The sequence below is a fragment of the Heterocephalus glaber genome, unplaced genomic scaffold (assembly GCF_053883595.1).
Source record: "Heterocephalus glaber isolate CG9 unplaced genomic scaffold, H.glaber_assembly_v1.0 deba00001610, whole genome shotgun sequence".
NCBI classification, from domain to species: domain Eukaryota; kingdom Metazoa; phylum Chordata; class Mammalia; order Rodentia; family Bathyergidae; genus Heterocephalus; species Heterocephalus glaber.
In genome coordinates, this window is record NW_028258381.1 from 25589548 (window position 1) to 25615377 (window position 25830).

Here is a 25830-nt window from a genome sequence, read left to right on the forward strand (position 1 = left end):
GGATAATAGCTGGGCAACAGAGTTTGAAACCATAATTTTTGGCAATAAGCTGGAGCAGATACTTTTCAGTTGAGTAGAAATATATTCTCTAGAATTCTACAGCAGGGAAACACTGCTGCCTCCAGAATGTGTTAATTAAAATATAAGAAGTAAGGAAAGAACAAAACAATTCTGACTTTATCAGTGATCCACTCTGTCAGGAATGAAGGGGCCCGGAACATTCAACTGAGTTCATAGAGCTTAACCCACAGGCCAATCAATCAATCCATAGACAAGGTTGAAAGACCAAGGAAAAAACACTTAAAAAGTATAAAATGAACCTTGTTGAGAGAACTATTCATTTATTTTGGAAAAAAATATAAAATATCTACTTTATACCATGCACCCAAAGTATAGCTCACGTATTGAAAGATTCAAAAGTTAAAAAAAAATAAAAAAGAAATAACAATGATATATGTACAAATTATTTATGTCTAAATGTAGAGCCATCCATTTCACAATGACATAAACACTAAAAATCAAAATATACTATCCAGTAATAATACTACAGGTGTACTCAATGAGATAAAAAAAACTTCAAATATTAGCAGCATTTGACCTGAGTTTTCTACATATTTAGCTTTTATATGTTAGCTCTGAAGGATGGTAAAAGTGGGTTCCCATAGTGAGCCTAAATTTAGCATGCAGGGGACATCATTTGGATAAAGAATAAGATTCTCATTATAAACTAATAAAACTGTCAACTTTGAAGATGCTTATGAGAGACCCAAAATGTGGTAATTCATTTAATCGATCCACAAAGAAATGACTGCATTTTAAAGTTATAACTCACACCAAACACCTCCACTTCTCCTTCCTCTGTTGACACAACCAGAATGAGGTGGATGAGCAATGAAGCCAAGCTTGTCAGGCCCCTAGGTACCTCGGTGCCTCTGTTTAGCTCAAATGTTCAACTAGAATGCCTCCCATAACATTCTTGTTACTAAATGTGGATGTCTCTTGTTATTTCCCCAACACTTTTCTTTAATTATGTTGAAATTATTTCACTGCATGTATTATTTCATATATGCACCTTTGAATGTGTGATATCAATACTTTCTCATCTAAAGTATCAGGTTGCAGAGCCCAGGTGTAGCTTACATAGCATCCATCACCCAAGTGGTCCTGAAGTTCCAGGACTTGATCGATGTTACATACTGTGCTCCATCTTGCATATGCCCGTGACAGGTGGGTACAAGACAAGCCAAGACCCCTCATTTCTGAGTGTGAGACACAGAAACCTAACAAGTGGATGCTGAAATTCGAGTCCTAAGAAAAATCAAGGTTTAAGCATAGTAGCACATCCAAAAGCTGTGTTGTCAAATTCCAGGGGTAAAACAAACTTGGAAGCCCCATAAGATGCTGAGAGGCCATGCCACAGGGAAAAGCGATGGGAAAGGATAAAGAGCCAGCCTGGTTTCACTTTGAGATGATACCACAAAGGTAGGCTGGCTTTGTATGGGGAGTAAATGGAACAACAACAAGGCAGGGCTGAGTTGGGGAAGATCTGACTGCTGGGCTCAGGAGGAGCCCACATCTGCCAGATCGGTCCCTGGTGCTACAGTTCCATGTGCCAGGATCTCTGCAGGACTACATGTCTCAGGGTTCTCTATTTGGATGACAAGTCTTCCCTAGAGGAACCCTGCAGCGTGTCTAAGAATTACTCCTGAATATCGTTTAAAAGATGCTGATTTAAGCTGGGGGTGGAGATCAGCTCCAGAGTTCTTGCCTAGCAAGAGCAGGGTCCTGGGTTCAGCCCCCAGTAATAGAAAGAACGAGAGAGAGAGAGGGGGGAAGAAAAGACAGAAATAATTTTTAAATGCTGATTTTAGGTGATAGCTACAGGGTTGTCCAAGTACCAGGCAGTATAACTGAGGGCTTCATATTGGGAGGCTAGGAATCTGCATGTTTAATTAGCACCCCTCAAATGGTTTGGTTGCAGGGAGGGTATCCAGACCAGACAGTAAGGAACAAAAGGAGTCATCTCATTCTTCAATCAAACCCGAATACCAGAAACAGGAAAATGGGAGCCCTAAGGAACAAGTGGTTCCTACAGCACAATCTCCCAGCAACACACAAGATGAGCCCACAACCTGGGGATCACATTTTTGTGGCCAAACTCTGGGGCAAACTCCACATTTACCCTGATTAAAGGATTTGTGACAGCTTAGGTGGAGTTGTGAAGTGGTGTTTCCCACTGCACACCATCTTAAAAGATTTTTTGTTTTGCGGCACTGGGGGTTGAACCCATGGCCCTGCATCTGTTAGGTGAGCTTCTATCACTGAGCTACACCAACAGCTTTTTTAAATTTTTTTTTTGTCTTGAGTCAAGATCTCACTCAGTTGCCCAGGCTGACCTCAAACTTGTGATCCTCCTGTCTCAGCCTACTGAGAAGCTGGGAAAAAGAATTCTTTGAAGAAAACCAGGTGCGAGCGCAGTGCATCTTGGAGTGCAATGGTAGCCCCCTCTGGGGTCCTCTCCCTGCACACCTCCCGGGGGTACTACTTGCTCACTGTGGGGCTCTGGCAGCACTACACAGCTTGTAGCAGATGCTCCCCCATGGAGCGTTACCATGCGCGGCAGCAGCAGCCAACAGCCCTGAGAAATGTGGCTCTGTTCAGACCACATATTCTGATCTTGGACATCACTCCTCACCCTTAGTTCCATTTTTTGCTTTAAGAATTCTATTTTCATCCTAAAGCAATTCTGTAGAAAGCACTTTGGAAAACTCTGTCTTAAAAATGCTGTTTGAGCCAGGCACTGCAGTGCATACCTTTCATCCTAGTACTCTGGGAGGCTAAAACAGGAAGATCACAAGTTTGAGCCCAGCATGGGCAACTGAGGGAGACTCTGTCTCAAAACTTGAAAAATCAAAAAAGGACTTAGGATGAGTTCAATGCGAAGGTCCTTGGTTCTGTCCCCAGTACCTCAAAATCAATGTTGCTTAAGATTTTAGATCACTTGGTCTAAGAGAGAGAGTCATGTAAGTAAAGCAAAGACCACTGTATTCATTGTCCAATTTATTGAAAAATAAACAGGAAGATGATGATTCTATCTGGAAGGTGATGATTTTATCGGGTGATAAATATACCATGAAGCAAGTACCCATCTAGATGGAAAACCTGGGCCTTTCATAACAGCACTGTGGAAGCTAGAAACGTGGAAGTGAAGAGATGATAAGTGAACTTCTCCACAGCGCCACTCAACCCCCACTTCCCTGGGGAAAATCAGCTGGTGCCTCATGATTAATTTACTGGGAGTGCAGGAGCAACCTGTGCTTTGGGATCCAATAGGAAAAAAAGGAATCAGGGAAACAGAAACAAAATCAGAACAAAACCTCATGTTTTCAATAGAGATATTTAATCATCAGCACCAATTAAATCACCAGCCACCTAGCCAGGAAGCAACATCAGAGCAGCAGCAATGTCAGCAACAGAGAAGAGCATCTTCTTACAGGACCTCTCAGACTCAAGGACTGACATCCTGACTTTCAGAGCTAGAGGGAAAAGCAGGTCTATTTATTGCATACCTGTTGGAGGAACAGCACAGGTAATACACCTCAATCAGAGTGATGTAAAAGAAGAAGCACACAAATCCTTGAAATAATGTCCAACTGTGTATGTCTCTTATTCAGATGATAATGATCAGAATCTTTTAGAAAAAAATTAATCAGGATAATATGCAACCAGAATTCAATGGGATCTTTGGGAGAGGGTAAGATGTAAATTGGTGAGAAGAATGAAGTATTCCAGGTAGAAAAATCATCAAAGACCAAATCCAGCTGCTGAGGATGTGAATGAATGAGAAGTCTGGGATTTCTTCTTTTACAGAGTGCTGGGAAGGAATCTGAATTAATCAATTAATTAATTAGGAGTGCACCTATAGCATCTGGAAGGTTCAGTCCAGGTCAGTGAACCAATACCACAGGGCACAGCGAGGAGAGGTGGTTCTTGGATAAGAGCAGCAGGACTGAAGTTCTGCTTAAAAGAAGACCAACCTGGAATTGATGTGTATGGTGAGAGGGTAAGAGGAAGAGCTAGAAAGTTGGAGAGGAACAGGAATGCTGCTTGGGTGATTCAGACCCCCAGTGATGAAAGCCTGCACAACAGGGATGGCAACGAGAATGGTAAGGATGGAACGATCTCAAGGATATTTAGGTGGCATTTGTGTCTGGATGCTTAACTCCAACGTGCTGGCTTGGACATGGTCCAGTTGTGTAGTTAACTACAAGCCTGAAGTGATTGGAGATTTAGAATGTCATTACCAAGAGAAGTCATAATTTTGGCTTTGCATACATTAAACTTGAGTTGTGTTACGGTATGGATCTAAAATGTCCCCAACAGTCTCATGTGTTCAGAGGTGGGGCTTTTGGAAAGTGAATGGATCCTGGGGGCTTTAACTGATTCAATGGGTCAATGTATTGACGAGTTCGTAGCTGAATGGGGTATTAGGAGGTGAGACCCAATAGGAGGAGATGGGTCACTGGGTATATAAGTCTCTCTATGGCTCTTTCCCTTTCTTTCTGCTTCGGGTACCAAGAGGTAAGCAGCTCTCCTCTGTCACACCCTTCTACCATGATATTTCTGCCTTGGAGCCAGCCACCAATGGGCTGAACCCTCTAAAACTGTGAACCAACGACATAAGCCTTTTCTCCTTTAAGTTGTGCATGTCAGAGATCTCGTCCCAGCAATGGAAAGTTGACTAAAGTAAGGTGACAATTTCTCAGATGAAATGCTTTTAAATTCCCTACTGAGACCAGAGCTAGGTCAGGAAAATCTTGGACTAATGAACGTCCATCAACTGTAACATTCTCCAAGACACAGCTCTGATCAATACTTTGCAGAACCATGGGAGAAATTTCTTAGTTGTGTTGTAGGTAGATAGGCTTGCAAAATTGATATGTTGAGGAGGCATCTCGGAGAATACATGGGTGGAAGCATCTGCCTGTAGCATACACTGGTTTTAGATAGAGGAGGGCTCAGGCAAGAGCCACACCCCACAGCTGTCATTCCCATAGCAGAGGCCACCCTCAGGTGACCTGTTCTCCCCAATTCTCTTTCCTAAGTAGCCTCTTTCTACATCTGTTGGGAGGTGAGAGTGCTTCCCTATGATTTCAACCCAGCAGAGGAAAAAGGACCAGGCAGGCTGCTCCCTGGCTTGGAACTGAAATCTGTCCCTCTTGGGAAAGAAGAGCTATGTGGCCTGTGGGAACACCCGTCCATGCTGTCTCCAGAACAGCACAGACTCCTGCGGCAGTGACCACAGAGACTCATGCAGCCACTTCAGAAGATTCTTAAACTACGCCTTAGAGATGAGCCTTGGTAGATAAACGCCAAAGAAGCACTGGAATTTGCCTCGATCTGTACATTCCACCCTCTCCCCTAATTAATACTGGAGGCCCTGTGATTCTGGCAGAACCCACCTAGCATCTAGGAGAATGGACCGAGCATGTGCCCCTGCTCATCTGTAAACAGCAGTCCGGATGGTTTAACTGTCCAAAGGTGGAAATTGAAGAAACCAAATTGTTAGTAGTAGTCAAATAAGGAGACTGCAACTCTAAGGATTTGGGGAAAAGCAGAGTTTATAAAGTAGATACTAGAAAATAGTAAAAAAGTATAAATTGTTTCTGTTTTTACACTCTGAATAAAATGTCATGAATACATAAAAGACCTGGTGAAACCAGATGAGAAAACAAGGTGAAAAAGAACTTAAATCTGACTTCAGAAGATACTTTAATTCAAAGTACCAGTGAAAATGAAAAAAAAGGGAAAAGGAAAAATCGATCAAGAAAAAAATAAAAGGCAATAGTGGAAATAAAGTCAGCACTGGAGTGGAAATTCAAATGAAAGATGTAGGAAGGAAATAAAGAGATCTCTAAGAATACAAGTGAAAGGTTAGAGGAAAACGTGATGAATGAAAAGTGACAATTATGGAAAGATAATTTACCTTATTTGTTTATCAGAGAGGAAGTTTGTTTGAGAGATCCAACAAGCCACTAACATTAGCATAGCCAACAGAGTTATTTTCCCCTTGTCCAGAGATTTGGGCCAGTAGGGCAGCTACACGGTGCCATAGGACCTGGACTACTTTTCCTTTCACCCATCATCTTTAGTATTTGGACTGCTTTCCTAGCTTACAAGATGGCTGCTGGGACGCCAGCCACCACAGTCACATCCCAGACGCAATATGGAGGAAGAGTAAGCGGAAAATGCAGCCCATCTGATGAGTCAGCTCCCTTGAAAGAGCTGTCCCAGAAGCCTCACTCTGTGACCTTTAAATATATCTCAGTGGATTCAAGTAGGCCAATGACTGCCCCTCCCTGCAAGGAAGCCTGGGAAATAAAGCTTTTAGATTGGGACTGTTTCCAAATTAAGTCAGGTTCTGTGAGTAAGGGGAGAAGGGAGAGGAGAGATCGGTAGATAAACAACAGCCTGAGAAACACAATAATGAAGGTGCAGAATCAATCCACATGATATAGGAAGTAAAGATTTTCCTGCACTGAGTATGTAAATCAGAAGAGTTATTCATGTCTCCATAAAGTGAACTACAGCAACAAAACCCTACATACCTTGATAGCTTAGCAAAACGCTCTCACTCCATTTTTAAAAATTTTAAAGATACCCAAACCAGGAAAAAAAAATCTGAAGATTATCCACGAAGAATTTTAGGTTGTCCTCTGAATTCCCCAGATTACTAAAGGTCGACTAATATCTTAGGAGTCTTGGGGAAAAGTCATGATGCAAAGATGACAGTCACAGCCAAAATACTGTCTAAGAAAGAAAAAAGTCCCCCATACATGAATGACGTAAAAACAGCTTTTCCACAAAGTGTAGGAATGGCTGGGAAGCTCATTCCATTCAGAATTCAGAATAAGTTTATTCTTAAAGTTTAAGAATGCAAAACTTGCAAAAGATCACAATTTCAGTAAATCTGAACAAGTTAGAGAGATCCTGTAGCAACTGTGGTTTCCAAAAAACAACACAGTAGAATCTTCTGTTGAACACTTCCCAATGTAAAGCTCTGCGTTGAGGAGAATTCTTAGGTCATATCTAAGCTCATCAGGAGAGAAGGATTGGCTTAAAAGTATTCCCATGACAAGATGGAAATAAATGAATAAATACATTTTAAAATATAACACAGTGTAAAAACACCAGATGACACTCATAAACTCATGATGAATGTATTATTAAAAATATACAATTTGGTGCACACCTGTACTTCCAGCATTCTAAAAGGATGAGGCAGGAGGACCTCAAATTGCTGTCTGGGTAACTTAGCGACTTAGTAAGTCCCTGTTTCAGAATTTTTTAAAAAATAAAATAAAAAGGGCTGGGGATGTAGCTCAGTGCAAAGGCCCTGGGTTTGATCCCCAATCAGCACCACCAAATACACACATACACACACAAAACATTTGATATGATAAGATGGAAGTGAAATAATGGATACCAACAATAGTTCTTGGGTTAAAAAAATAGAAAAATGTCTAAACAAGTTTCATTTACTAAGAGAGAAAGAAATAGAAGAGGGGGAGGGAAGCAAAGAGGAAGGGAAAGAGAGGGAAGGGTGAAGGGGAATGAGAGAGAGAAACAGAAAATTTTAAAAATCAAGACACTAAAACCACAAATTAAGAAGCAACTCAACGCTATAGAAGAATAATGATCAAAATTCTGAATTTAGGAAAAGGGATAATTTTCTTAGAAGAGATCATTTGTGTCAAGTAGAAGTAGAAACTCTTAAGTAGGCTGATAAGCATGTTAACGAATTAATAGGATTGGCCCTCAAGGAGGTGTAAAACACAGGACAGTTTACAGATAGAAGCTTTCTAAATTTAAGACAATAATCAGCATGACATCACATCCATGCTTTGAGTTTAGCCAATATTATAAGCACCTCCTCGTACCCCCAACCAAAGAAAAAGGAAGAGAGGAGGGAAGGGAAGGAAGGAGTACAAAATTAAAAAGAAATTTAAGCACTCAATTCCTTGTGTTAGAGATAATATAAAAGGCTAAAACTGAGCTAAACTGGGTTAATTTGGGCATCGAAAAGAATAATTCTAATTTATTATATCATACTGAGTAAGTAAAAATCTACAGGAACATGGTGATGCCCTTTCCCCAAAAGAAGAGAGAGATTTTCACAGAAGAATGACCGATAATACATAAAGGAGAAAATATTCAGCTGGAAAGTCACCATTTGGCAACACCCAATGCAATCATGGATTCAGAGGCAGATCCATGGTGTGATAAAATTATTAAGTGAAAGGTTGCTGGAGAAAAGAGATTCGTTCCCCTTACTGAGGTGCAGATGAGGGTTTGTACCCTTTAGTGGAGACATCTGAAGATCATCACCCTAACCAGTACGGTCCCATATGTAAAGTTAAAAGACACATCTTAAACCTCAAAGATGATAGAGTTAGTATCTATGATGGCACACACCTATAATTCCAGCATTCTGGGAGGCTGAGGCGGGAGATTGCAATTTGATCCCTGTTTGGGCAAATTAGACAGTGAGAGCTTCAACAATACAAATACAAACATAAAGGGCTGGGGCTGTAGCTCAGTAGGCAGGCTTGTGTTCAATCCCCAATACCACGAAAAAACTTTACGACACAAAGACTTCATCCAGATTGGTAAAACTAACACCAAGGTCTCATTTGACCGGCTTAGAGGCGAGGACGCCAGGAGAGAGAATTGCAGAAACCCGGAGGCAAACATGGTTACCGGACTGTCAGGTGAAGACCACAGAGGCCAAGGTCGCCTCTGCCCTCCTGTCTGGGCAGAGCACGGACTTCCCTAAACGAGGTCTCTCCCAGCTCTATGACACAGGCATTTTCCTCCACTGGCCGTCCAGGCTCACACACAGCAGGAAGAGTAGAGGGGACAGAGGGCAGAGGCCCAGGGAGCCACCAGGGTCCCATCTCGGCAGGAAAAGGCCAGCTTCCCAGGCCACGCCCCCCTGAGTGGGAGGGGGCGGAGGCGCAGATGGGGCACCGCCCCTCCCTCAGCGAGTATCTGACATCGGAGGAACGCTTCACGTACCTTTAGATTCACCAGCTCTGCTTTTGAGAATCCTCTGTATGGAAACCATATAAAATGCAGTTAATGAACTGCATACATTGTGTTCATCAGTTCAATATTTCTAGATTTACCGTCCTAAAAGCAAACGTCACTGCAGGGCCCAGGAACAGATGAGTGGCTGAAGGGGCAGGGATGGCTGTCTGCCAGAGAATAGAGCTATGCGAGCCTCAAGGTTCCCAGCTGTAAAATGGAGCTAATGCTACTTGCTGCATGAGCTTAAGACCCTTGAGTTACAACCAGCCTGATACACAAACAATTTGGATACAACCAGACCTAGTTTTAACTTACGATCAAAGTCTTGAGTTACGACCCAAATGCCGGCTGTTTATGCCTCCAGATGGATACACGTTAAACCCTTCAAGAGTTCTGGAAGGAACACTACAACATCCTTTCCTGTGTGGGGTTAATTAAGAAATCCTGGGCCAATGTCTCTCTAAGGACATTGAGATCTGCCTGTCTACAGGAGAGAGATTTTGAAGGCTTTGTAGAGGAGCCTGAGCCTTCAACTGACCAACGTGAGTTACAACCAGCTCTCAGAAATGAACTGAGTTTTTGAGTCAAGGCTCCACTGTATTAAACACACAGCAACATGCCACAATAAAGAGTTTATGCAACTTGGGTGGAGTAGCACACGGCTATAACGCCAGCACTTGGGAGGCTGAGGTAGGCTGATTGCAAGTTAAGTCCTACCTGGGCAATTTAGTGAGACTCTGCCTCAAAAAATAAAAAGGGCTATGGATGTAGATCAGTGCAAAGGCCCTGGGTTCAATCCCTAGTACCAAACACACACACACACACACACACACATCAATACATTATAAATATATACATATACACATATACATATACATGGAGTATTATATAAATTATTATATAGACAATTAAAATTATATACACACAATGTAGAAATAGTATGAAAAGAAAACACCCCCGATAAATTGCAGAAAGACCACAACTTGTGTTTATGGTGTAATTTCAATAATGTAATGTATGCATGCTTAGAGGAAATACATTAAGACACAAACGGTTCTTCTATCTGCCATTGCACTGGGGGTGACTGTTTTATTCTTTGTACATTATTTTGTTTAGAAATTATCTATTTAATTTAATTTAATTGTTATCATATAAATCAGGGGTCGAGCGTCTCCTAAAGGTCAACTAATAAAGATTCCATCTGTGTGTGTGTGAGTGTGTGTGTGTGTGTGTGTGTGTGGTGTTAAGGATTGAACCCAGGGATTTCACAGTAAGCTATACTCCTGCTCCTTTTTTATTTTTTATTTTGAGACAGGATCTAAGTCATTAAATTGCCCAGGCTGGGCTTGAACTAGCAGCGATCTCCTGCCTTGGCCCCCCAGAGTGCTAGGGTTATAGGGGTGCACCACCACATCCAGCTAAGATTGCAGCATTTAGGGGTCTGCAATATCTGTCTTTATCACTCAGCTCTGTCACGGTCACACTAAGCTGCTAAAGATGCTATGGAAATGACTGGCATGATTATTTTCTAATAAAATCATATCTACAAGAAAGACCAGGCAACCCCAGTTTCTTGACCTATGTTCTACATAATGATATACACATTATATTTTTAAGATAAAACTGTAAAGAAGGTATGGGAAAAAACAAGGAAAGAGGATTTCCCTAGAGATGAAGCAGAAATATAGAAGGTGAAGAAGGTTTGCACAATCATTTTTTGACAAAAGAAATTAGAACAACTACAAAAGAAGACAAAGTGCAAGCAGTCAGAACAGAAGAAGACGGGCTGGTGGGATTTTCGTCAAATAAGCAAGTGGGGAAGCAAGCTGGGTGTGGTGGGCCACACCTCCCATCCTAGCACTCTGGGAGGCTGAGGCAGGAGGATCATAAGTTTCAGTCCAGCCTGGGAAACTTAGGGATTTAGTGAGACCCTGTCTCAAAATTAAAAATGCATAAGAACAAATGAATGACTGAATGACAGGAGGGAGGGAAGGAAGGAAGAAAGGAGAAGAAAGTGCAGAGCAGACTACAGAGGCACACCTGTGATCTAAAAGGAGTATGTCCAAAAGCTTTTAGACCACTTCCCATGGCAGGTGGAGGTTCTCAAGGAAGTGCAAAGCCAACTGGATGGCAGGACCTTCCTGAGGTTGTGGTAGCACCTCTCTGGCTAGGAGAGGACCAGTGCTAGTGATCCTTGCAGTGAGACTCTCTCCAGACCTCTGGCCTTTGCTCAGGGTGTCTGGCACACTAATGCCACTCTCTTCAGACTAATTCTGAGTATAAGAAAATACTGCCTACGACTGAGTCAAACTCTTCTACCCATTAGTTTTTATTCTTGACTCGGAACAGGAGCTGCTAAGCTCCTCCCACTATTCAGAGTTTGCTTATTAGAATCCCCAATATTTTTTTTTTCTGTACCAGGGATCAAACTGAGGACCTTGCCCTTTCGAGGCAGGCACAGTGCCACTGAGCTAAATCCTGGCCCCGGAATCCCCAATCTTGACCTTTTGTTTCATTCTCTGGAGATCCTGTTGTGGGCTGGATTCCCCCTCCCCCAGGTTTATATGTTGAAATCCTGACCCCCAGTGTAGTAATATTTGGAGTAGGGGTCTTTGAGAGGTAATTAGGGCACGATGGTAAAGCCCTCCTGAGTGCCATTAGGGCCTGTATAAGAGACCCAGAAGCTGAGCATGGTGGGTCACACCTGTAATCCCAGCACTCTGAAAGTCAGAGGCAGGATGATCACCGGTTTGAGCACAGTCTGAAAAATTCAGTGACTTAGTAAGACCCTGTCTCAAAATAAAAAATAAAGAAGGGCTGGGTTTGTAGCTCAATGCGAAGGTCCTAGGTTCAATAACCAATGAGAGAGAGAGAGAGAGAGAGAGAGAGAGAGAGAGAGAGAGAGAGAGACAGCGCTCTCCAGCCTCCTTCCCATCCTGTGAGGCTGCAAGGTGAAGTCTGCTTTCTTTCACCCACTGCCCCCATCTGGAACCTTCAGTCTCCAGAACTGGGAGAAATAACTGTCTGCTGTTCAAAAGCCACCCAGTGTATGGTGCACTTCCATGGCAGCTTGAACAGACTAAAACACCCTAAAAGAACAGTTTAGTTGAAATTAGTTTTTCTAATTTAGAGGATTACAACTGTGCCTAGTTAGTTCACCTAGTATTGGGAAATCATTAAATTGAATGGACAAAAACATCTTAAAAATTTCTCCTACAAATTCTAGTCTTTCAGTTTTCTTGGAGAAAAATCTGAAGACTTAGCAACCCAGGTCACATTCCCGTGCACCAGCAATGAGCTGGAAGTTAAGTAGAAGCCAGCAGGATCTGGGCCACCAGCCACCAGCCACCCCAGCACACTAAAACCCCGGGCCTCTTGCTCCCTCCCTTACACCACCTGCCTGAGCCGGGGGTCATCGGAGCTTCCTGCCTTACTGAGCTCTCAAAGCAGGCTGCACACACAGCCACAAGCCCAGAGACAGGGTCTTGTACACAGCTGAGCAAATGCAAGTTCTGTGACCCAGGGAGACAGATGGGCTTGAGTTCCACTGTTTGGAAAAACAGAGGGTAAATGACACTCAGCTTAGATTCCTCACCCAGCCAGCATTCTATGAATCTATAAATGGTTTAGCTAATTTCCAAATCTCACTGAGCTCATCGCCTGAAAAATGCCTGAAGTCATGAGTTCCACCTGCTAATAGCACTTTGAAAAAAAAAAAAAACAGATTTGAAAAATACAATATCTGGATCCCTCAAAAGCCATTTGCAAATTCATACCAAGATGTGAGCAATGGAAAAAAACAAAGCCATTCACTCTCTTTTGCCTATACAATGACATTTCCAAGCCAAAAGTGCTAATCGTTAAGAAAAATTCCCACCACAAAGTTTAATAGTTCTATTTTTAAAAGGTGCATTGGGCCAGGGATTTAACTCAGTGGTGCCACTGCCCAAGGTCCCAAGTTCGATCCCCAATACCAGAAAAAAAACAAAAGGCGCATTGATTATAATGTTGAGGAGAGGCAAGTGAACACCTGAAAGAGGGATCAAAACAAAGATTAAATACAGCCTTCCTGAGACCTTAATGCTTTTCTCCCAGTTGCTCCCATGCCCATCAGCCCCACACCTGTAGGTACAATTAGGGTTTCAATTTTTTATTTCTCTTGCCAGAAACCCTCCACCTTCTCTATGTAGCTGACATGTTTCATACAATGCTTTCTCCAACAAACCAAAATTATCCCAGATTAGGTGATAAACGCCAGTTAATTCAGAGTAGGACATAGAGCTCTGGACAGTAGGGCCTGGTCTTCTCACCTCCTTCCTCAACCCAAAGCCCACCGCGCTTGAGGGCTATGGGACCCTAGACCACAGCATCAGGCGGCCCAGTGTCTGGGGACATCTGCCACCGGCGGGCCCACCTGCTAGGGATGGGCACCCTGCCGGCCCCTTCACTTTGCCTCTGGGTCCTGAGTGGGCAGAAACCAAAGAAACGTGAATTGCAGGCAAGGTTGAACTGCACAGTGTCTTTCGACACAGCTGTTCAAGTCCCCAGGGGATATTTCAAAGATTCTCTGCATCACTGGGCAAGGGGACATTTGTAGCAAAGCGCCAAGACTTGAGGGAGCAATTCCTACCGCGGGGGTTGCTCAGTTAATGAACTCTGTGTCCTGGCCCTAGGGTGGTCAAGATCCAGGGCATTCAGTCTTGGTTAAATTAATTTAATTGAACAATATCCCAAAGATTTCTAAGCCACTGACAAAAGCAATGTTCTGTTTGATGATGAAACTATGAGTTGTTCTTTAGGAAGCGATATTGCAAATTTCAGGATCTCATTCTGAGCTTTATGAAAACAAGAAATGCGGCTGCGGGGCCATTCATCATGGAAACAGTTCCCAGCCCATGATAGAAGCTCCATAAATCGTGTGGAAAATAAAATAATCACCCTTAAAGGCCACAACTTCTTCAAATTTGCTTCTTAAATTGGATGTTTCTTCACTGTGGCGATTTTAATCTGCTTTGTTTTCAGACATTTTCACCCAAAACTATATAAATAGATTTTTGTCTAAGTGGGGGAAAAAAAAATCTCACATACAAAAAGCATAAATCCTCCTCATATAACAGATGCTCAGGAAATGTTTTCTGAATGAATAAATAATGAGAAATTTCTTTGAAAATACTTAACCCAAAAAATTTTTAAATACACAGGGCATTGCACAGGCAGTGGATCTCAGTTGAGGCTGGGGTGGGATACCCAGACATTTGAGCCCAGCCTGGGAAACTTGGTGACTTAGTAAGACTCTGCTCAAAAATAAAAAAAAATAAGAAGGGCTGGGGATGTAGCTCAGTGTGAAGCCCCTGGGTTCAGTCCCCAGTCCCTAAAACAGTGTATGTGTTTATATATTGTACATACATATATTTCTACATAGTATTTGAGTACAGATACACATGTGTATATATATATACACATATAATACATTCTTATTTTTGTTTGTGATTCCAAAGGTTCCTTGATCAATTTTCTCTTTAGAAACTGGAAACCTCCCCAATTTTGTTTATGTTTAGTAATATTTTTCTTCTCTCTGGAGACAAAGGTAACATAACAATTTGAGAACTTCACTATTTTTCCCAAAGATGTCATGCCATGATCAGAATGTACGGTTCTAAGAAAGATAAATTTTATTTCATTGCAACAAAATGAAGGAAAGTGCTTGCAAAGTTCCTATGAGAGACGGCTCATCAAAAACTGTACTAGCTTGCTCCTGAACACTGTGTTATGAGCGAAGAATGCAACACTGCCGATAAAAGCTCCTGCTGAAATTACAACCAGATAACTTCGACGCTGCCAACTGATTCTGCCCTTAGACAGGCTCCAAGAGGCACTGACCACCAGCTCACCCTTCCACAATGGCACAGGTTTAAGCAAATTCCCTGTGTGTCAACCCTCCAAAGCCAAGGGGCCCAGATGTGCTGAGGCGTAGGAAGAATGAAGAAGCCACATCTTCTTCTGAGTGCCTGAATCCTTAGAGATCCTGAAGTTTCTACTCTGTTGCTTCTTTTCCAAAGATCTAAAAATCAGGCCAGGTTCAAAGAAAGGAGTCTCTCAGATATCATAACATTGGGACATTATCTTGGAAAAGGTTAGTGAGCAGTCCTCATTCGGATCTGACACTGTTCAGGACTGGAGAGCAAGGGAAGCACAGGACACACTCTACAGAAAAACAACGCTCCACCTCTTAATTATGTGAGCTTGGGACAGCCTCTCCAGCTCTCAAGTTTGGTCATTTATGTACCCAGGGTAGCAGACATTTAAAATGCTACCTATACACTTCACCCAGACTTTAAACAGTTGTTGACCACACAGTACTACTGTTCTAGACACTTAGCAGGATGGCGAGATAAAGAAAAATCCCTGTCTTGTGGAACTCACCTCTTCTAACTTCCCTGTGCAGCAAGACTGCTCTTTCAGAGTTGTCCTTTACTCTCCCCTTGCTCTGCACTTCTACTCCGCTCCAGTCCTTTTGTTGAAGAGAAACCCCACCTCAGCTGTCAAGATGCGGACTGCTAAATCTTGCATTAGTTTTACAGAACCCAGAACAATTGTAATGCTCCTCCTTAGTCTTTAGTTGTGTCTAAAAGGAGCTACCCTCTTTTCCCGAAAATAAGACCCAGCTGGAAAATATTCATCCTTGGAAACCAGAGATCAAAACTGCCAATCCCAATCAGCCTGACCTGCGATCATTATTCTCTTGCTTGGTGGCTACTCTTTAGGGTGCGTAAGGCAAAGAGGCTGATTGGGGCTGGCATTTTTGTATATGTGCTGCCGAAGCGAGCACTGCGGCTGGCATTTTTGATCTCTACTTTCCAAGACTGATTATTTTCTAGCCAGGTCTTATTTTCAAGGAAACACGGTAGTCCCAGGAGGTCAAGGTCCATTGTGACTTTCTGGAAAAAAATAAAAAAGAAACATGCCCTGGATAATGAACACCCTGCTCAGCATGTAGCCTTCCTGCCTGCTGCTTCCTTCCCTCCCTATAAAATTCCTGTGCACCCCTGAGCCCCCAAGATGGAGCTTTGAGGAGCAGTCCCTCTATCTTCTCGAGATTGCTAGCCTTTGAATACCCTGATTTCTTAGCAGCAACTCTCATCCTTTGATATGGGTCCTGGCCCTTGAGTGGCAGGCAGTCCTGACCTTTACTTCCAATAACATTTTCCGGTATGCCCTTTGTGGATACATGCACGCAAATAACATTCTACACGCAAAAAACTGGGGACCTTCTCAACTGTTGGGTGGTTCTCTGAGTCACTCATTCATCTTCCACTCAGGGGTAGACACTGGGAACCCTAAGATAAATGCAACACAATCCTAATAGTGAGCACACAACGATAAGCACACTGGGTACTCTGGGGGAGGAGAGAGATATCATATTCCATTGAAAAACTGAGTGATGGCTTCTTAGCAGATAAGAATTAAGAGGGATCTTAAAAATGAGGAAATTTAGGGGCAGGGATTTAGCTCAGTGGTTTCGCCGCCTGCTGCGCAAGCGCAAGGACCCAAGTTCAATCCTCGGTACCAAAAAAAAAAAAAGAGTACATTTAGAGAAGTGGGGAGATTGCTAAGAGTAGAAACAGCATAAGGAAAAATATTATAATTATAGAAAAGCAGAGCAGGTTTTGAAAAATAGGAATAAAAAGATCTAAGTAGCTATTGCAAGGGACAGAAGGAGCAAATGGGGACATGGACTGGCCATGGCCTGCACGCTATGGTGCCAGCCCAGGGAGCTAGCTCTTTATTGAATAGAACAGCCACTCCAGCGGATTCTGAGCCCTGGAATGACATGCTCACATTCAAGATGACAAAGTCAGCATGACCCAGAGAAAGCAGAAACCGGAGGGCAAAGAGCAGTTTTTATCAAGTCCTAGCAACAGAATAACAGCAAATAAGTGACTCAATTCAACAATAATGGAGTGACTGACTACTACTGCTGGGTGCTGAGGAGGAAAAAGACAGGTGCAAGGTAGCACCTCTCTTTAACGACTAGAGAACGCCAGGCAGGAGAAAAATCCAGAGGTTCAGTACCTACAAAGTGTCTAGGCAATGAGGACTCCTCAGCCACCACCTTGTAGGCCAGGGGGAAATGGTTTGTGGGAAAGGAAAAGCATTTTCTCAAAGGATCCAGAGAGACCTGAAAATATCGTCAGACTAGGCTCCAGAAGATTTTAATGGGATTGTATCTGGTATAAAATGGAGTCAGAGAGCATTTTGAGGTTAAATTTCAGTTAAAAAGAGCCCTGTTACATCAGTCAGTCAGTCACTAAACATCTAGTACAGTCTGTGGTATGCTCCAGGCACTGTTCTAAGTATGGAGTAAATAGGTTCCTAGTGGTGTCTCCGTCAGCTTTCCCATTGCTGGGGCATGATGCCTGACACTCCCAACTTAAAGGAGGAGAGGCTTAATGTGGCTCATCCTTTAAGGGGATTCAGTCCATGGTCACCTTGCTCTATGGCAGAAACATCCTGGCAGAAGGGTGTGGCAAAGAAAAGCTGCTTACCATGGCATCCAGGAAGCAGAGTGAGAAGGGAGGAGCCTGACAGAGATACACTGTTCCAGCCCATGCCCCCAGTGACCACCCCCGACCAGGCCCCACCTCCTAACAGCACATTTAGCTAGGAACTCATCAACGGAGCAATCAGCTGATGAGGATAGCACACAATTACCTTCCAAACCTTCTGAATACATGATACCTCTGGAGCCACTCTAGAGGTAAACTGTAACAGAAAGGGAGACAAGCAGCAAGCACATGAGTAATAAAATATTTAACAAATCCTATGATGCTAAGTGGTGTGAAGAAAGGGAAACCAAGGAGGTGGAAGAGAGCATATTGTCAATGGGTGGTCAGAGAAAACCTTTCTGAAGACACCTGATTGGGAGCTGGGGGACAATCGCCCCAGGTCTAGTGAAGACCCAAGGTGACAGCACACCACACACATTCTAGGAAAAGCCAGGACACTGGGGTCCAGTGAGCCAGGGAAGGCCAGATCCAGAACCCTGTAGGCCAAATAAGGAGTCTAGGATTCATTCTGAGGAGGAAGAAATTATTGGGAGGTTGTGGGCTAAGAAGTAACGCAGCCTACACTCCAGGAGGACGAGAATTTGTGCTGTGTTCCTGCCACATCACTGCAGTTAAAGCCAGCAGATATTTAGTCAGTACTGAACAAGTGAATGAATGATACGATGCGACTTACATATTTAAGAGCACATTTGGGCTGCTGTATAGGGAACAGAATGCAGATGGGCAAGGAATGCAGGGAGGCGGGGAAGGGAGCTCCCTGTAGTGTAGACAGGAATTGTCATGCTGGATGGAACAGCTGGAAGGAAGAGAGAGAGAGAGATTTGCTGAAAGTTAGATACAGATGAGAGAAAGAAGTCAGGAGGAGCTGCAGGACTTCAGCCTGAGCCACTAGATGGACAGAGTTGCCCTTCCAGAAAAACAGAACCCTGGAGGAGATGCAGGTTTGGCGAGTGACGATATGTGGAAGTATTTTTGCACATGTTCATTTTAAGATGACACGGCATTCAAGGGAAGGTACTGGGTGGATGCCTATTAAAGTCTGGAACTCTGGGAATGAGTCAGGGCTGGGGAAAAATTGAGGATCATCAGCACGAAGATCATGTTGAAACCAACAGAAGGAATACAGATAAGAAAAGAAGAGGTCTGAATTGGCGAGTGACGATATGTGGAAGTATTTTTGCACATGTTCATTTTAAGATGACACGGCATTCAAGGGTTAAAATTCAGGAGCAAATCAGAGAGCAGACCCGGAGAGGCAGCAGGAGGACCAGGGAAATTTGTGCCCTGGAGGAAGCCCGGGGCGTTGGCTTTTGTCTGTCAAAGGGCAGAGGTCATTGGTGACCACCATGACAACAGTGGGAGGGGCAGTGACAGGGACAAAAGTCCCATAGATGGCTCTCAAGAAAGGCAGAGGAGTGAAGAGGCAGATAAAAAGAGGTAGCTTCAGGTGAACCACGGAGAAGGTATTTGTTTTATTTTGTTTCATAATTTACACATATGTTAAGTGCGTGGTTTGTACAAACCAAACCTTACACAACAAAAGTGTCTTTGGAGTCTGAGACAGGGAGAATGAAGAAAGCCAGTGAGATAATTTTTTGGAAGCATATTCTACAAAAGAGAAGAGAAAATTGATCGCAGGAGGAAGTGAATCCACAGGAGAGACTTAATAACATGTAATGTATTTCAGTCCTCTGAATACCAAGCATATCTCACTACCATCCCCTGTACACGCAGGACCTGCACCCTGCTGTGGATTACAAAGGGGACCTGAAGCATCATACTGAGGAGGTGGGAGAGGGACAAATAATAGTGGCAAAACCCTCAAAACTATTTTTTTCTCAATTTCCAAAAGCAGATTCCTACAAAAGTAACTCTTGATCAAAACAGAGAACAAAAACTTGAGTGGTTTTAAGTTCTGATGGTAAAAGGAATTATGACTAATGGTAAAGAAAAAAAAGAAGTCCTTCTGAAGAGAAGCTATCTATTGATTGTGTCCCTATCTGTGATACAGGAAGGAAGATGATGCTAATGGATTCCATCAGCCCTGGGGCCCATAGCACTACAGCAAGGTCTTTTATGTTTAATTCTAGCCCTCTCCGTCTTTTTACCCTCAAAAACTCAATGCGGACTTTTAATAATGTATAAGGCTGAGATTTTTGCCAGGTGTGGTGGCGCACACCTGTAATCCCAACGTTCCAGGAGCCAGCCAAGGCAGGGGGATGGTAAATTTGAGTCCAGCCTGGACAAGTCAGGAATTTAGCAAGACCCTGAGTTTTTTGTTTCTCAAAGCACTCTGCTCAAAATCCCAAAGAAAAAGCAGAGAACATTCAGGCAAGTTAAATAGGTGTCAATTTAAGGACAAATTGATTGAATTACAATCCCCGGCCACGGATGTGAATTTTGGTCTTTATTTTTTTCTTTCACACACATGATATTTCCCTGACATCTGTGCAATACAAATATATCTAGAAAGTGTGAAATGAAAAATCTGCTCCACTAAATATATAAAAGGGACCCCAAATGAAGTCTTCACGATAGCATTCGTCATTGTGGGCACAGATGGCATCCTCTTCCAGCTCCCACCCCAGCCCCGCCCCCCAACACCAGCTTAAGTTTCAGCCGCGGAATTCTCCCAAAAATATCACATGCAATAGAAGCCTGATAGCAGCAGAAGAGCCCATCCACGAGCTACATCCTTATTAAGTACATCAAGTGTGGGGCCAATAAAGCAGAGACAATAGTTTCTAGACAGATAATGTGGACTCTGCACATCACCTGTTGCTATGGAAATCCAGATGACCTAAAAGTCTAGTGCTATTTTGTCAATAAGTAGCGACATTACTGTCTTTCACTTATCATTTTTCCTACAGTGCCTATGTTACAGAGCACATGCGCCTCTTACCAATGCTCCTACATCCACACATTAAGGCATGGGAATACACACAATCATCAACATGTTATTTTGCTTTCTAAAGTGCTTAAAGAAGCCTTAAGTCACAAGCACTTAGTATTTAAGTTTCAAATGATGGCCAGAAAGTCTGGGAGAAAGACAGGTACACTACAAAGTCATCAGAAGACTAGCTTGGTCTACCTCATGATATCTTAACTAGGACAGCAATACCAACAAATAAGCCCTAGAAAACAGAAATGGTTGAGACAGTAAGAAGTGTATGAGACTCTCAAGCCTGCCTTGGGCAGGGCCAGGTGAGGGTGCCTGACAGTGTAATTCTCAGGTGTGTCTTAGAAATGGGAGGGAGGGGTCCCAGAAGGTTGTGTGGGGAAAGAGCAAAATAAGAAACCAAAGAGGAACTGAAAGGGGAAATTGTTGGATGAATCTCAGGGAACACTTTCGACTACAGGAGTTATTCAGCTGGGAAACACACTCAAGGGTGAGAAGGACAGTGCTTTACTGCCGTTCTTAGGTCCTTGACTTGAATTCTAAACTGTATACTTTTTCACTACTGAAAAGTCAATCTTCCTTTCTTCTCCCTCCCTCCCTTCCTCCCTCCCCACTTCCTTCCTTTCATTTTTTTCCTAATCCTAGAGATTAAACCCAGGCCCTCACCCTTTTCATTTTTTTAAAATTTTGTCTCACGAAGTTGCCCAGGCTGGCCTCAAACTTGTGATCCTCCTGCCTCAGCCTCCCAAGTAGCTGGGACTATAGGTGCAATGCCACACATGGCTCTCTTTCCCTTTAATACAGCAAATTCAGTTTTAAGAAACAATTGCTCCAAGATAGCTATAGAAAAGAGCATTAACAAAAGGCTTAAAGTGGTTATCAGATAGCCCACCGATGGACACACAAAGCCTTGCGTATTTCTACATATATTACGTAGTACATATATTGCAAAGATAAATTATCCTTTGTATTTTTCACTCTCCAATTGGATCGCTGAAATAAAATAACAAAAACAATCACAAAATCACGGCAATAGAACTGTCTGCTTCCATTCCTACTTTTTTTTTTTTGTACCGGGAATCGAACTCAGGACCTTGCACTTGCTGCAAGGCAGGCAGCGGAACCACTGAGCTAAATCCCCAGCCCCCGTTCCTACTTTTAAAGAAGAGGAAATGAAACTTCAGAGAGGAAAAGTGACTGGAAGAAAGCCATACAGAATAGTTCAGGCTGTCGTCTTTGAAAGTCCGTGAACATCAAATGTGCCCGGGTCTATGGTATCGAAAGGACAAGGACCCCTGAGTACTGAACTCCCTGGTCTCCTAATGGTAACCACCCCGTTCTTAGTGACAAAGGGAGCAGGCAAATGGGAGAGAAGCAGGCAAGGGTTTCAAGGTCTCTAAGTCACATTTGTTTGTTGGTACAGAAATCGGCCTATCTGGGGACACAGTCACCACTAGGCCGGCCCAGGAATGACAGGTGTCTCTGGTCTAACTGCTGGGTTGTTTCAGAAGCACAGTGAGGGGGGCTAAATGTGGCCAGTGAGTGGCCTTCCCTAGCTATGCCCATCATCCTAGCAAGCTCCGTGTGGTGGAATGAAGACCTGGAGAGAAAATGGGCAGAAGCATGCCCACCCTGTTGGTTTGAGGACAGGATGCTTGGGACAGATGAGGTTCCTGTAGAGGAGAGACAGCACAGCACTGCCACCAGGTCAATTTGTCAAAATGGAGAATCCAGATCATTCAACCAAAAATAAATAACCCAAACCTACAAACATTTGAACTGGATACTCTCCATGCTTGTTTGTTTGTTTGTTTTTCTGAAGGGGTGGAGCTTCTCTCTGTGACAGTCTGGAAGGTGTGGATTTGAATCCTGGCTCACCGTTTCCCTTAAGCATCTTACATAACCCCTCTGATTCCCACAGCTGATTCCCAAAGCTGAGGTTCCCACCTACCTCCTGCCTGTTCAATCGCAGGGCATTTTTATGACCTGAAATCCACTCACTAAGCATTCCTGAGAACCTACCACGTACCAGACAAAGTGCTAGGTGCTGGAGAGAGGAGCGACGGCTCTAACAATGTCCTTGTCCTGAAGACACTCTGATGTTTGAACAAGGAGGCTGTGGCACATTTACAACTCGGGGAACTACAGTGTGATCAGGGCCACCTTCGCTGTATGAATGAAAGGCTAAAGGGAAAACAGGCAAGGAAGTGGTTAATTATGCCTGGCAGAACTGTTACTCTGAGCTGTGAATTTGGACTGTAACTTTAAAAAAAAAAAAAATGAGTGCATAACCATGGAAAATGGTGTGGCTAAGCATGAATCAATGACTAAATACCTCAACCATCCCTAAATTGTAATAATTACTGGAAGCACATGAAAACACTTTGCTTGTCTGTGTGAACCAGCATTGCCTGGCTCATTTTTATAACACACAATAGCACTAACAGGTTTTATGAGCAATATCAAATTAGATCAGGGGCTGTCTGATACCACTGTTAATTATTGCGTAGGATGAAGCAGCTATTTAGAGTGTTTCATTACAAATAAACAAAAATCAATCACTGAAAATACGGAAACTCTTAATTACTCAAGACAAGATTGGAATGAATAAATCCACAAAGAAGAAAACCTATAACCCAATTAACTCAAATTTTTCTCCCCCCAACAATCTTTTTCTATAGTGGACAAAAAAATTACCTGTTTGAGTTGCTGGCTACTTTCATTTATAGGGAAAAAAATGCAGGCACTGAAGTTAAAATTTTTCGAGATGTAAACGTGACCATAAATTCTATAGTAAATCCTTTGCTGCTATTGTGTGGGCTCTTTCCTAAGCTGTGGAACTTTTTTGACTCTTCTATCAGTTATCACAGGATGCTGAAGCCAAAAAGAACCAGAGAACAAGCTGGTCCAACTTACTTTGTAGAGAAGGAATGAGACAGAGGTGGTTTTCTCGTCATCACCTCTGCACTTTAATATTTGCTTGATTACACTCATCCACAGAAGGTAAAGCGTAAAGTGATCTTTTAATATGTCCATCTTTAGACACATACACAGAATCGAGTCAAATGATACTCTGACCCATCTTCCCTCCATACTAATGCACTGACAGGCTGGTCCAGCTCAGAACGTGGCCTTCCTACCAAGTCAAAAATGTCATAATCCCAGCAAATTTAGGCAACTGGCTTTGAAGAAAAAACCTCTTCAGACAAAAAGAAAACTGTCATTCCACAAAGCAGCCGACTGCGGTAGACTGGGATCCGAGTGCAGAATCAGCCAGAACATAGTTATCAAATGAAATCCCCTAAAGTCTGATTTGCCTCTAGGTCTAGCAATTAAAATAATGTTTCAATTTTCCAATGGAGGTAGCATTTTTCCACGGGGGGGGGGGCAGGGCATTCTCCCACAATCTATTTCTCTACCAAACAGGCACACACGTTCATACTAGGATAGACATGTAGACTCTAATCCCTTCTTAGTGGAAAACACACATTTGCAAAATGAATCCCCAATCTAGAATGAATTACCGTAATAGCCACAGCGGGAGCGAGTCCGCTGATGAGGAACGCAGATCGGCCACCTGCTTTGAGACGCCTTGGACCACGACACCGCTGGGGTGTGCACAGGCTGGCCTTTTCGGGTAGGGCATCTGCCCTTCTACAATCGCCTTTAAAATCCCAGGAAAAGAGAGAAGATGCCTCTCCCTTAATCCTTGAACTACGCTGCTCTTCCTGTATCCATTTCTGCCGAGCACAGCATTGTTATCTTTTCAAAGAGAGAAGAAAACAAAAACAAAAAACAAACAAAACACAAGGGGGTAATCACGCCACTGCAGATCGCAAGAGGAGTAAGCAACAAAACTACAGCAATGTCAAATCGTATCTCTGGCAACTAGGAAAATCCCCACTCTGAATGGGTGTCAGCCCAATGCAGACGGAGGCACGGGCGTCTCTGCAGCCTGTGTCCCTGCCAACTGCCCCTCCACCCCCACGCGCTAAAATTCGGCAGGGGAGAAGTTACGGTGCCCAGCCTGTGTGCAAGGCAGACCACGCATCCGCGCTCCCGGAATCGGCCAAGTGGCTCGGAAGTCAAAGAAGCCTAGCAATCAGAAAGCCCTGGGGGATGCGGGGTATGGAGGGGCCACTTTGCTGGAGCGCTCGGATTTTGCTGCATTGTGACGGTCCCGGAATGCTTGGGTAGGAGGAAGCGCACCTCCAGCCAAAAATGGACCGGACGCGCGTGTCCCAGCTCCTCCCTCCTCCCTCCCGCCCGCCGGGGTGCAGGTCGCAATACGGTAGGCGACGTGACGGGCTGCTTCCTCTCCAACTCAGGTGCCAGGCCCAGCGGAGGGCATAGCCGGCAGGGACCGGGTGCATCCTCGCCCGGGAAAGCCGGGGCCGGACCTGGCCCCGCAACGAACCCAGCGCAGGCTGGCTCGTGAGGGGACCTGGGCGCAGGCAGGGGGACCCTGGCCGGCGTCTCCCGGGACACAATCGCCCACGGCTAGCCCGAGGCGGAGCGCCGATACCAGCTCGGGTCCCCAGGGTGGGTGTGGGCTAGGAAAGAGGATTACGTAGGTCTCTCCGCCCCTGCCCGGGCACCTCCTCGCCGCGAGCCCGCTGGGGGGCTTCTTTGTTTCCCTCCGCGCCCCTCGGGAGGGCCCGGCGAGCCCGCTCCACCCCAGCCGGGGTCCCCAGCCGCGCACCCAGCCCGGCGGGCGGTGGCGCACCCCAGGCTGATAATTGAACCTCGCGGGAGAAAAGAGAAGGTGGAGAGGAAGGTGGATCCCGGCCCAGGGAAGGAGAGCACCGCTGAGGCTTCGCGCTCTCGGGAGCCGCGCGGTGACTGGGGTCGGGCGGGGGCGGTAGGCAGGGTGCCCGCGGCGCGCTCACCTCGGCAGCTCCGGGCTGGGCGCAGAGCATCTCCGTCCGCGCGCAGTCACCTCCCTCGGGGACCCCGGGGGACCTGCCTCGGGGACCCCGGGGGCGCCAGCCACTCGGTGCCTGGCGCTTGCGAGCGAACGAGGAGGGGCCAGGCGCACCGAGGCGCGCGGGGCTGAGGCTCCCACAGCGGCGCCTGACGCGCGGCAGCGCGGCGCACTTCCTCGCTTTATCCTCGCGCCCGCATCTCCTCCCTCCCCGCCGCTCCGCGGTGGATACCAGACTCCGGAGCCAACCACAGCCCGGTTGGCTCAGCTCGGCGCCGCCCCGCCCCGCAGCCTCCGCGCGCCCCCTCCCGCCCCCGCCCAGCCGTAAATATATATTGATTCTTGTTCCC

The 25830-nt window shown here is 44.5% G+C and overlaps 1 protein-coding gene across 1 annotated transcript in view; it reads right to left on the minus strand.

The window, feature by feature from the left end:
* Hecw1 (HECT, C2 and WW domain containing E3 ubiquitin protein ligase 1) overlaps positions 1 to 24875 on the minus strand; it is a 401408-nt gene extending 376533 nt beyond the window's left edge. Inside the window, 2 exon segments of the mRNA XM_087196392.1 lie at positions 24081 to 24130; positions 24133 to 24875. Of these exon segments, the coding sequence (XP_087052518.1) occupies positions 24081 to 24130; positions 24133 to 24202 (120 nt within the window). The 5' untranslated portion in view covers positions 24203 to 24875.
* Positions 24876 to 25830: the final 955 nt, after the last annotated feature.